This window comes from Myxine glutinosa, chromosome 5 (genome assembly GCF_964187855.1).
Source record: "Myxine glutinosa chromosome 5, kmMyxGlut1.1, whole genome shotgun sequence".
Taxonomy (NCBI): domain Eukaryota; kingdom Metazoa; phylum Chordata; class Myxini; order Myxiniformes; family Myxinidae; genus Myxine; species Myxine glutinosa.
The window spans coordinates 130,883,511-130,896,997 of record NC_136265.1 but is presented as its reverse complement, the minus strand read 5'-3'; the positions used below and the strand labels follow the sequence as shown (position 1 = coordinate 130,896,997).

General features: G+C 42.6%; 1 protein-coding gene across 1 annotated transcript in view; it reads left to right on the top strand.

The window, feature by feature from the left end:
• The window catches only part of LOC137427080 (uncharacterized), a 31,838-nt gene that overhangs the window by 9,617 nt on the left and 8,734 nt on the right, over window positions 1-13,487 (top strand). The window contains exons 2-3 of the mRNA XM_068116229.2: window positions 2,235-2,675; window positions 9,755-10,171. Coding sequence (XP_067972330.2) covers window positions 2,235-2,675; window positions 9,755-10,171 — 858 coding nt within the window. The remainder of the gene's footprint in view (window positions 1-2,234; window positions 2,676-9,754; window positions 10,172-13,487) is intronic.

Genomic DNA, 13,487 nt, shown 5'->3' with positions numbered 1-13,487 from the left:
TCAACGATTCCTTGTTCTTTCTTCTGTCGGGCCCCGCGAGAGAGAATTTTGAAAGCATGTGTTGCAATGAGTCAGATATTCTTATTAAGTGCTTTAGTCGTACTTCAAGAGAATTTTGAAAGAAGAAGATTTATTGCGAAATGGGCCCAGTCCGGCCGAGGTGGCCTCGAACGGCCTCACCACCTAGCCAATAACCTTCCAGGGGCCCGTCCCGACATTTTTAGTTCTTTTTGAATGATTTTACTACTATAATTCAGCTTTTACTCGCGGCCGTAGAACATTGACTACTATAATTCAGCTTTTCCTCGTGGCCGTAGAAGATTGACTACTATAATTCAGCTTTTACTCGCGGCCGTAGAACATTGACTACTATAATTCAGCTTTTACTCGCGGCCATGGAACATTGACTACTATAATTCAGCTTTTACCTCGCGGCCATGGAACATTGACTACTATAATTCAGCTTTTACCTCGCGGCCGTAGAAGATTGACTACTATAATTCAGCTTTTCCTCGCGGCCGTAGAAGATTGACTACTATAATTCAGCTTTTACTCGCGGCCGTAGAACATTGACTACTATAATTCAGCTTTTACTCGCGGCCATGGAACATTGACTACTATAATTCAGCTTTTACCTCGCGGCCGTAGAAGATAGACTACTATAATTCAGTTCAGCTTTTAATTGCGAAATGGGCCCAGCCCGGCCGAGGTGGGCCTCGACTGGCCTCGCCACCTAGCCTATAACCTTCCCGGTGCCCGTCCCGACATTTTTTGTATTGGAGGTTTCTTCCTATCTTTCACTGTTCAAGAGATTAGCTTGCGCAGACAAACAAACAAACAAAAACTTTATTTTATATAAAATAGATATAGAATAGATAAGATAAGAAGATAGATTATCGTCAGGTCAGCCTTTTGGGTCTGCCACTGGTAAGATGTAACCCAGTGCTACCTGCCGCATGGTCGGGTTGTGGGCGACTAAACCGACACCCCTCATTGGCTTTGCTGGTGGGGAGGGTGACTGTGACACCCTGCAAGAACTAAAAACAACACCTGGCAAAGGGCGGGTGAGCTCCTGTAGGGAGCCAACAGCCATCCAGTAAAGAGATGGTGTCTCCTAAAAAACACCCATCCGGTTTGGACAAGTTCGAGTCATAACAAAGACTTTAAAAATGGTACGTGCTGCTTCCTTGCTTGACGTTCAGCATGTAAAAGGATAGAGCACGGACAATTCCCATCGCTTGGCATCCATGGGGAGGAGGAAATGCCTCTTGAGGAAATGCTCCACTGAGTACAGTGAGAAAAGCCGTTGTTATGACGTCGCTGATACCCAGAATATCCCGGGAAGTGACGGCACGACCTCCAAGCTCAGTGGCTGTGTTAAGTGCTTGTTTTGTGTGTGTGTGTGTGTGTGTGTGTGTGTGTGTGTGTGTGTGTGTGTGTGTGTCAGTATGTCTGCTCTATTACGACGCTTAGCCCATGTATAGAACATAGGTGCAAATACCCCTGGCGTTCACCTGCTGGAATAAACAGTATATGCACCGAATAAAGGTATTTTAAATCAATTTAATGGTTGCTGGAAGACAGGGCAGCACGTAGAATCATCCTAACATAAACATAAGACTTTAAACAAACAAAAAATATATACCTATTTTGGGGGGCAACCCCCCTCCCTAAAACCATATACCTCAGAGGACCCCAATTTTTCTAATGCCGTGAACAAACATTGGTACATCACGGGTGATGAAGGTTGTGGTGAAGCTTCAGCGAAATTGCGCGTGTAGTTTCAGAAAAGAAAGCAAATACCTACTTTGGGGGGTCAAACCTGGGCCCACTTTGACCCCCCTGTACACTCCCTCAGACTTTGATTTTCTTGGTGCCATAAACAAACATTGGTACATCACGGGTGATGAAGGTTGTGGTGAAGTTTCAGCGAAATTGCGCGTGTAGTTTAAGAGGAAAAAGAAAATACCTGGATCAAACCTGGATCCACTTTGACCCCGGTAAACCCACTTAAACCCTGATTATTTTTTTAATGCCGTGAACAATTTGGTCGCAATCCCTTCAGCGGTTTCGGAGAATGAAGTTTCAAGTGTTTACGGACGGACGGACGGACGGACGACGCGCCATCGCATAAGCTCACCTGAACTTCGTGGTGAGCTAAAAATGAAAAAAGATTGTTTTTAATCTCTAAGTGCTCTAATGGTTTACTACACTTTGACCTTTTTACCATGCAGGAGTAAAGAATCTGGACACGGAAAACTGTACGATTGAAGAAAAGGGAACGAAACGTTTGGAACTTTGTGTGGAACGGGAAGTGATCGGGTTTCGAGGAGGTTCTGCAACCTTTCCCTGTTCATTCACTTATCAGAGCAACAGGTGGAAGATTAAAAATCTGACTTTTGTTATTTTTACACATCACTCCGAGAACGGGGCAATAATAATACGTTATGATGAAAAGCGGAGAATTGAAAAGATGAAGAGATTTGAAGGGAGAGTGGAGATAATGGAGAAACCGAAACAAGGATTGTGGTCTATGGAGATCAATAATCTGAGGGTCGAGGATGAGAACACGTATGTTTGTCGCTTCATGTTTAACGAGAGTGAAGATGGAGGAAATTGGGGAAAATCGGGATTTGAGCCGAGAAATGGAAAACGAACTGAGCTTCGGGTCGATGGTGAGTATATGTTTTATTATTTTATTTATTCTATTAAATCGTAAAACATGGAGCACAATGTAACTGCTGCTAGAAAATCTCAATGCCATGTGTTGTTTATTCATTTCGTACAGACTATGTAAAAGTGTATACCACAGGGTGCATGTATTATATTTCACATTGTTGTATCACTTTGAACAAGTAGAGATATAAAACACCTGCCTATAGGCTATGAGCCAAGGGGGTTGGTCGGTACCATACAGATGGAGTAAGGCTCATTGTTATTTTTAGCAAGATATATGTCCCTAGATATGAAAAAAAGTGATAGCAGTGTATAACTCTCGGCCATCTCTGTGTTATCACCCGAAATATTATTATACGCCCGCTTCGCTTCGCCAAAAAATGTGATATTTGCTAAAATTGGAATAAATATATGTTTTTAAGGACCACAGAGTGCCAATAATTTGCATACTGGATGCCAACTAATATAGTAATAGAAATATAGAACATTTGTGGGGGTTATTTATCAAAATATTGATATAATGACCAAAAATATGTTAAATTTAGTGAAAAAGTGGTCGAAATCGCTTCGAGTTCAGAATTCACATTGTACATTTTTGTCAATATTTCAAAAATGAAAACTCCCAGAGTAACATTTGACCCCTCAAAATCTTCGCAAGGAACCACTGCATTGGAATATATCATTACTTTGTAATTATGGTGGTTGCTTGGGGCACATATTTTGGCAAAGTTCAAAATATGTTCAACCATACCCCCTAATTTTGATATTTTGGAACGAAACATAGCTTTTGAACATTTTAGGTTTATTCGTCTACTACTTTTGGTATCTCAGTGTAATTTTTGGTATTAGCTAGTATCCTAAAGTAGGTTTGTAACATCAGCTACATTATATTTCACAATGCATGCAAACTTGCTCCACACTCTCGGTTTATCATGATCTCTCGAACAAATACGATCTCGATCTCGATCTCGGCACTCTGTGGTCCTTAAAAACATATTTATTCCAATTTTAGCAAATATCACATTTTTTGGCGAAGCGAAGCGGGCGTATAATAATATTTCGGGTGATAACACAGAGATGGCCGAGAGTTATACACTGCTATCACTTTTTTTTCATATCTAGGGACATATATCTTGATAAAAATCACAATGAGCCTTACTCCATCTTAACTGAGCCTTAAATGAGCCTTACCTTACTCCATTGACCGACCGGTCAATTTGGGGGGTCTGGCTCATAGCCTACTACAAACAGTCTTGATAAAAAGGTCAAGGGAAGGGTTTTTTCAACTCTTGCTTGGAGCTTCCGAGCACGATCTATATTTCCTTTGAGCCGCCATTTTGTCTGAATCTCGATATTCCCCAACACTGAGGGAACAAGCGGCAAATTTGATTGGTCAAGATAACGTAAAATGGCGTAATATTTTGTCCAAGTACTGCGAAAGTGAGGGTTTTTGTAAATGCCAACCTGGCGATGTGTGGTCTACTATGGTCAAGTATGTAATTAAATTGAAATAAAATAAAAGTTTTCAAGGCATTTACATCCCTTGGACACCTTTACACCTTTAGTCCCGTTAGACCCCTTTAGATGTACAACTCACAAACATCTATGGAGTTTTCTCGCAATACACAGATTCTACTTGTTTCAGCAAGTAACGAGCAATCTCCACCCACCCGAAGGTCGGGTACTGTACAAGGTGGAACCTAATTTGCATATCGGGTCACTGAATTGGTTCACCAATCAAAACCTGGAAGCATATTATTTGTTTTGTATTTCGCAAGTGTCGTGCTGTGCACAACATCTTTCTTGATTGTTTGTCCCGTTACTTGCGAAAATCGAAGATTTTTCAAGAATATTGGTTGGTCCTGTGTGTTATTCTGTCTGTCTCTGTTTGTTTGTCTGTATGTCAGTCACCTACAGGTCACAATTTTCAACCGATCTTCACGAAACTTCACCAAGTTGTAGAGGTCGTCACAATTGAGACGCCTATTGATTTTGAGGTCAAAGGTCATCTGGAGGTCAAATTTCTAAAATCGCCATTTTAATCCGATTGACTTGACAATTGAACAGCATTTGTATATTGAGTCACTCAATTGGGAAACCAACCATTTTTGAGGTCAAAAGGTCAAAGGTCAACTCAAGGTCAAACTTCCAAAATCGTCAATTTCCATCTGAAAAATCATCAATTTTCATCCGATTGACTTGGAAATAGAACAGCATTTGAATATTGCCTCACTGAATTGGGAAACCAACTATTTTTTAGGTCAAAATATCAAAGGTCAACTCAAGGTGAAACTTCTAAAAACATCAATTTTCATCTAAAAATCATCACTTTTCATGCTATTGACCCGAGATTTGACCAAGATCGTGAATTTAGATCTTTATGAAATGGACAATTTGCAGGGTCAATTGCAACCTTTTTTCCAGAGGGAGGGGGGGGGCAGGGGGAGAGGGGGGTGTCAATTTTGCAAGTATCGTGCTCTGCATGACGTCTTTTTGTTACTTGCAAAATCGAAGATTTTTCAAGTATATTGGTTGGTCTTGTGCGATAGTCTGTCTGTCTGTCTGTCTGTTTGTCTGTTTGTCTATATGTCAGTCGCCTACAAGTCACAATTTTCAACCGATCTTCACCAAACTTTACCAAATGGCAGAGTTGATCATAAGCAAGAAGCTGATTTGTTTTTGGGGTCAAAAGGTCAATAGGCCAAAGGTCACCAAATTTGTTAAATTTCTAAAATCCTCAATTTTCATCCGATTGACTTGAAATTTGAAGAGGCTTTGCATATCTGGTCCCAAAAACCTCAAAAACCCAAAAACTTTTTAAGGCCATTTTTTCCTGCTGGAGTGGGGGTTAGCCTTGCGGGCTCCATGACAATCATCATGGTTCCCTGTTTGAGGCAATGTTTTTATGGCCGGATGCCCTTCCTGACGCCAACCCTTTAGTCGCCTCTTACGACATGCAGGGATACGGTGTACCTATTCTAAACCGGGGTACACACCGGCACATTCATCCCAGCAAGCTTGTACTCAATTTGCCGACCTCGGAAGGATGACAGGCTGAGTCAACCCCCCCGGCGTTAATTCAGCGATCAACCGGATTCAAACTCAGGATCCTAGCATCCCAAGCCAGCACCCTAACCGCTAAGCCAACACCAGGCTAATACCAGAGGATTCCGAAGGACAAAAAGAAGACTGTCAATGGTTTTTTTTATTATATAGGTCAAAGTTCAAGGTCAAAGGTCAAGGTTCTTTCATATGTTTGTCTGGTGATATCTCAGCCATCATTTGAGCTAGGTAGCTGCAATTTGGCACAATAGTGAACATTGCTTTGGCAAAACAATATTATTTATTTTGGTGATTAAGCAATTAATTGATGAATTACTTAATTATTATCCATTTATTAAGTACTTGTTTTGATCTTATTTTATTATTTTATTTTGATTAAGCACTTATTTTGAGGAATGGTTGATTAGAGTAGTGATGGCAATGTACGAGAGAGCGCGCACAGCTGTAAGGACGAAGGACGGGAACAGTGGTGAGTTTGAGGTGAAGGTGGGAGTGCATCAGGGGTCGGTACTAAGTCCACTACTATTTGTAGCTGTGATGGAGGTGCTGGCTCGGAATGTAAAGGAGGGTTTACCGTGGGAGTTGTTGTATGCAGATAATTTGGTTTTGATTGCGGAGAGTATGGATGGACTGAAGGAGAAGATGAACAAGTGGAAGGAATGTATGGAGACAAAAGGTCTGAAGGTGAATATCGGAAAGACGAAGGTGATGGCAAGTGGTAAAGCATGTGGTGAGGTGGAAAGAACTGGGAAGTGGCCGTGTGCTGTGTGCAGGAAGGGTGGCGGAGTGAACTCCATTCGATGCACAATGTGCGCTGAGTGGGTTCATCAAAAATGTAGTGGTCTGAGAGGGTCATTAACCAGTGTGGCAGCTACATTCAAGTGTAAGGTGTGCACAGAGGGAGCTGCAGATGGAGGAAATGTTGAGTTGGATCTTGGAGACGGCGTGAAGGTGGAAGGTGTGAAAACATTTTGTTACCTAGGACACATGCTGAAAGGAGAAGGTGGATCAGACTCGGCAACGGTTGCTGGAGTGAGATGTGCATGGAAGAAGTTTCAGGAACTGAGTGGCATGCTGACGAGGAGGGGAGTGTTGTTGAAGTTGAAGGGAAAGGTGTATGCTGCATGTGTGAGAAGTGTTATGATTTATGGGAGCGAGACATGGGTAATGAACGTAGAGCAGCAACGAAGGCTGGAAAGGGTGGAAATGCGAATGGTTCGGTGGATGTGTGGAGTATCGTTGAGAGAGAGAGGAAGACAAATGATGAATTGTGAAAGATGATGGGAATAGAGCCTGTGATGGATGCTGTGAAGAGAAACAGGTTGAGATGGTTTGGTCATGTGTTGAGGAAGGATGAAAGTGACTGGTTGAGAAGAATGATGGAAATGAATGTAGAAGGCAGTAGAGGATGGGGAAGACCGAGAAAGACTTGGCTAAAGATGGTGGAAGAAGAAATGCAGGCAAGGGGGTTTACAAGGGGAGATGCAGAAAATAGGGCAAAAATGGCCTTAAAATGCCTGCTGTTGTGTTGTTGTTTGTTAAGTACTTATTTATTTTCTTTCTCATCTGGGCAATATCTCAGGCACCTTTTGTGCTCGGAAGCTGATACTTGGACATGACAGTGACCATGTGATTTGGCCGTAAAGGGTGTGTTTGATTTATTGATTCATGAATTAATCTGATAATTGATAAATGATTAAGTTTACAGGTAGTAGGTTGTGGACAGCAACCGCCCAGGGTAGTACTGCCGTCCTGACTTAGGAGCGTTAAAGTGGTGCCCAGAACCATCTTACACTCTCCGTGTCAGGATTGCTGGTCTTACTCACTGTCTCACTCAAACTACAGCTACCGAGCTACCTTCAATCTCTTTCTCGCAAACAAACACCATACACTTTTCATCATACAGTTTTATTCTCTTTTATTTCAGGCCTGGCCTCGATGAGGGTTATACAGTCCATGATTAGTGCTTGGAGTGCCTGGAGTCTCCAACATAAAAAAATATATATTTATTTCATGTCTCTATTAATTACTTAATTACATGGTTTTCAAAAAGTTACAGATCCGGATGAAACTGTGGTAGTTTAGGTATGTCATTAGCCAATTGATTAAGACATTTATTATTTTACGATTATTATTTATTTATTTTATTGCACAATCGATCAATTTATTGATTTTCTCGATTTTCGTGAAACCTGACGTCCTTTCTTGTGTGTTTGTCTGTTTGTTAGCAGGATATCTCAAAGTTTATGGACGGATTCAGACGAAACTTAGTGGACAGGTTTGGTGTGTGACAAAGACGAATTGATTACATTTTGGTGGAGATTTGGATCCACATCAGGATTATCGTATTTGATTCTTCGCCATTGAGATATAGTGCGAAAACTATATATAGCACGATATTTCAAAATGTCGTAGATGGATTATGAGAAAACTTGGTGGATAAGTTTAGTAGGTGACAAGATAACAAGCTGATTGGATTTTGGGAAGGTCCAGCTGCAGATCCGACCTATCAGTGGTATAGAAAACATAAACTTTTCAGCCTGGCAGAGGTATGTTCTCCACCAAGTACCGTTTTTTGTTTTTTTTTTGTATACTGAATCGAGGCTCGTGAAAGAGCTAACATTTACTTCACAAACAAATCAACCAGACAAACAAAACACACAAAAAGAGGGAGCGGAAAACAAGATGGGGAGAGAAGGGGAAGCACACAAACACAACATTTGAGAGCAGGGAGATGTGTGGAAGGGAGAGGGCTTGGGGGGAGGAGGCGTGGGAAGGGGGGGGGGGGGGTGGAGGGAGAAGTATAAAACACAAGGACACCAAGGACTTCCAGGACAGAAGTTGGTATTTCAAAAAAGTGGAATTGGGGTGAAATTAGCGGGGGTAGAAAAGATCAAGGTTTTGGATGGGGGAAGATAAGAGATGGTGGTGAACAGCAGTTTTAAAGACCTGGAGGGTGGAGTGGGATTGAAGAGAGTGAGGGAGTTTGTTCCAGAGGCGGGAGAAGAGAGGAATGAAGGAGTGAAGGTGAGCAGAGAGTCTTGATTTTGGCAGTTTGACCATAAGAGGGTTGCAGGCAGATCTTGTGCGACCTGTAGGAATATTTGCGGGACAGAGCCCAGAGAGAGCTGGGGGGGCAAGGCCAGAGAGGAGTCGGTAGAAGATGGAAAGACCACCAACCTGCCTGCGGTGAGTGAGTGAGAGGCCCGTGGAGTTAGCTTCATCGCGGGAGATTCCAATGATTCTGAATGCTTTGGTTTCAACAGCGTGAAGACGAGCTAGGTGTGAGGCAGGAGCACCAGCCCAGAGGGGAGAGCAGTATTCCATTGAGCTGCGGATGAAAGCCTTGTATGTGGTGAGGAGCTCAGGTGTGCCAAGGAAGGACTTTGCACGACGGAGGATGCCCAGTCGGCGACTGGCTTTGGAGGCCAGATTTGAAATGTGGTTTTCCCAGGAAAGATCATGGCAGATAGTGAGACCCAAAAGCTTGAGTGACAGAACTTCTTGGAGAGGATTATTCAGAAAGTAGATGGGAGGGTTGTCCAGTCGGTCTTTTCGGAGAGACATCGTAAGAGTGTGAGATTTGTCAGGATTGAAAGACATGTTCCACTTGTTTGCCCAGTCTGTGATTTTGTCCAGGTCTGCAGAGAGTGAGGAGGCAGCAGACTGCCGATCTGAGGGATGAAGAATGGAGCGACAGAGAGTAGAGTCATCAGCAAAGAGATATAGAGGATTTTCAAGAGAGTCAATAGTTCTAGCTATACCTTGTGATTGGGGTAAAAATAGTGTTTTTAAGCTTGATTATACTTATGGGAATACTCCTAAAATACTGAAAAATTGCTTCTCCAGCTCAGGTGAGGTCGAAAAATAAAGGTATTATCATTCCTGGGAATTATTATGTCATGCCTGTGCTATATCTCCAGAAACAAACCATCGCCTTTCCACCTTTTTGAATTATAAACAATAATTACATAATACTTACTAAGCTTTTTTATTTGGTGATTATTCTGTACAGTGCATCCAAAGATCCTGAACATCTCGAAGGAGTTTGTGAACTCCAGTAATTCCTGGAGGGTGGTTTGCGAAGGCGAGGCCAAGCCGGGACCGAACATCACCTGGCTGAACCCAAAAGGACACCTGGTCAATGAAACCGAGATCGCATTGAGTCCAAATGGGCAAAATGGATTGCAGAACATCATCAGTACCTTTAACATCACAGGAGAAGACCCAGAAGGGCAATACACCTGCCTTGTGAAGAACAAGTACGGCACGGCGCAGGACCATGTGATTTTCACCCCTACTGCTGCACCCCAAAGCAACGATATTTCACAATGGATTGTGATTGGATGTTCTATTGCCTTGGGGTTGCTTCTTCTTCTACTCTTTGCTGTTGGATTGCATATTTACCGGAAAAAGCGAAACCAAATGGAAGGTAAGACCATGTCCAAACTGAGTGCAAACCTCAACTCTTGTTTTTTTTTTCTTTCTAGCTTCTCCCGTCTATCGAACAACATTCCAGAGGTTTTTCTGTTTCACTCTTCCCTACAGAGCTTCAAGCAAGCAGTGCACCACCATCTTGTGTCATCACCCACTTGACCCATAATCTTTATTTTCCCTTCACCCCTAATTAGGCCTACATATCCAAACCCTCAATTACTTTCTGGTTCCGGTCTTTCCTCCCCTCCGCACTTTCCTCTTTACGAGTTTAACGTCCATCCAAGGGATGGCACACACATTGATGATTCACCCTGCTGTGATGATAGTTTATAGCTGGGCCAATATTCAAACCCTGCCTGGACAGCCCAGCAAACATGTCCATAAAGGATTCAGATAAATACCTCAATATTATGAAGATTTAGATACTTACAAGAATAAGGAAAAGTAATAACTTTTTTTTCATGTTGAAGGCTCCATTCACAGACTATGTAGACCTCGTCGATGCCAGCCCTTAAATAAAAGAGATGCATTGATAGAAAAGTGAAGAAAGAGAGAATAGTCCAAGACTTTTGAGGAAGTAAAAAATAGTCTGCTTTTTGAAAAGGGGAAGGTCTTCCACAGCTAAAGAGTTCCAGAGTTTGGCAGTGGAGGGGAAGAAACAAACATCATAAAGGCCCAGCCTTGAGTTGCCAATGGCCACAATAATCATGAGATGTAGTGGTTTGTCGAGTATTCTGTGGTCTTGCTAATGGCGGAGGGACACAAGCAGCAAGTTCTTGGGAACAAAAACCGAAGTAATATCTGTAGAAAAGAGAAAGAGAACCAACTTTGCGGCGTAATTTGGTTGAGTTTTGAGGTCGGATTGGGAGAGTTGATAAGTCGGATTGCTTTGGATTCAATTCTGTCCAGTAAGTTTGTGGAGCGAGAACCTCCCCAGATGTGAGAGCAGTACTCGATACAAGGACGAATCAATCCTTTATATAGTGGAAGCAACTGTTGAGAGGAGAAGAATCTTCGACATCTGAATAGGACTCCCAGTTTCTTCGAAGCAGACTTAGCTATTTGTATAATTTTGTGGATTCCAGGATTGATTTATTCATTTATTTTTGTATACAAGATCGAGGCTCGTGTAAGAGCTGACATTAATGACAAAAAACAACAAACGGAAACATAAGACATAACAAAGTAAGCGGGATACAAGATGGGGAGAAGGGTGGGGGGGGGGGGGGGGAAGCACACAAGCACAACACCTGAGAGCAACATCGGGAGATCTGTGGGAGGGAGTAATTCCTAGTTGATAAATTAGAATTAAATTTGATTTGTAGGTTTATTCGTAGAATTTGTGGGATAAATTTGATGTTAGGGTAATACCTAGCAGGTTTATTGAATCACATGGTGTAATTGTGGAGCTTTAAAAGGAGATTGGAGAGTTGAAAATAGTTTTTAGAGAAAAAGATGGGAAGAAATTTTGTTTTCGAAGCATTAAACTTGACCTGATTACATTTGCCCCACTGGGAAATCTTGGGAAATGGTGAAATCTGGAAACTCGGAAATCTGGGAAAACTGGGAAATCTTGTCCAAATCCGAATTTAAAGAGGTGGCTGTGATGAAACGAGATGTAGATCGAGTGAGGGAAGATGGAGCAGATGGAAAAATAAACCATGGAGTAATGTCATGTCAAGTCATCAGCATACGAGTGAATGAAAAATGAATGATCGTTTTAAGGCCATTTTCCCTGCGAGGGCGGGGGTTAGCCTTGCGGGCCCCATGACAATCATGGTTCCCTGTTTGAGGCAATGTTTTTATGGCCGGATGCCCTTCCTAACGCCAACCCTTAGTCGCCTCTTACGATGCGCAGGGATACAGTGTACCTATTCTAAACCGGGGTACACTGGGATCATTCATCCCAGTGCTGGGATCATTCATCCCAGCAAGCTGGTACTCAATTTGCCGACCTCGGAAGGATGACAGGCTGAGTCAGTGAGTCAACCCCCCTGGCGTTAATTCAGTGATCGACCGGGATTCGAACCCAGGATCCTAGGATCCCAAGCCAGCACCCTAACCGCTAAGCCAATACGAGTGTATTTTGTTATTTGTTGAAGAAAGAAGGTCATTGAGAAAAAGAAGGAAGAGTGATCTATGCGCTTTAGTAGACAGGACAGAATCCTGAGGGACACCTCTGTTGTGGGTGGTTTGTGTGCAGCCGCCCGGCTGCTGGTTACATCATATTTCTGTGGGCATGTCTGCCGCTAATGCAATGCCTCTCTATAACCAGTTATCTGGTACTCATTTTGCCGACCTCGGAAGGATGACAGGCTGAGTCAACCTCGCCTGGCGTTAATTCAACGGGATTCCAAACTCAGGACCTTAGGATCCCTAGCCCGCTGCCCTAACTATTAGACCAACACCAGGTGATGCACCGCTGTTGATAGGGAAGGAGGGAGATGTTGAACCATCAACAATTACAGAGATAGAACAGACGGCGAGAAAGCTTGATATGAGAGAGCAGAGTGAAGGAGGAAAGCCAAAAGAGGAAAGATTGGATATCAGTCCACGATGCCAACTCTGTCAAGGCTTTTGAGATATCAAGGCCTACAACCAAGGATTCCCCAAAGTCTCTCAGAGAAGAAGCGCAGACATTTGTAATGTAAGAAATGATAGCACCGGTAGATCTTACCTTGTGAACGCCATATTGATGGTCAGATTGAAGACTGTGACATTCAAGATGCTTGAGGAAATGGGAATTGAGAAGACTTTGGAAATAGTAGAAGTCAGAGCAATAGGACTGTAGTTGGAAGGGTTTGAATTATCACCCTTCTTTAAAATATGCTACACGAAGGAATGTTTCCAGGAAAGAGGAAAAGTTTGGGTTTTTAAACAAAAACGAAACAAAAGAGCAAGCACGGGTGCAACTTCTGAAGCACACTCCTTGAAGACACGAGGAGGAATGCCATCTTGTCCGTACGCCTTGCTTGTGTTCAGAGAGGAGTATTTTTTTTGACTGCATGAAAAGAGATGATAGGGAGATGGAATGTTAAAGCCATCCAGAGTGGAATTAGAGGAGAAAAAAAGAACCCAAAAGAGTTGCTTTATCAGTCGGAGAGACAGCGATCGTATCATTGGAACGGAAAAGCGAAATAAGGAAGAGCGACAGAAGTTGTTGGAGATGCCTTTCGTGGAAGATGAGAGGTTGTCACATTTCGTTTGGATAAATGAATTCTTCGCCTCACAAATAACATGTTTGCAATGATTTCTAGCAGATATGAAAGCTGAATGCGAGTTGGAGGAAGAAGTTTTTCCACGTCGGATTT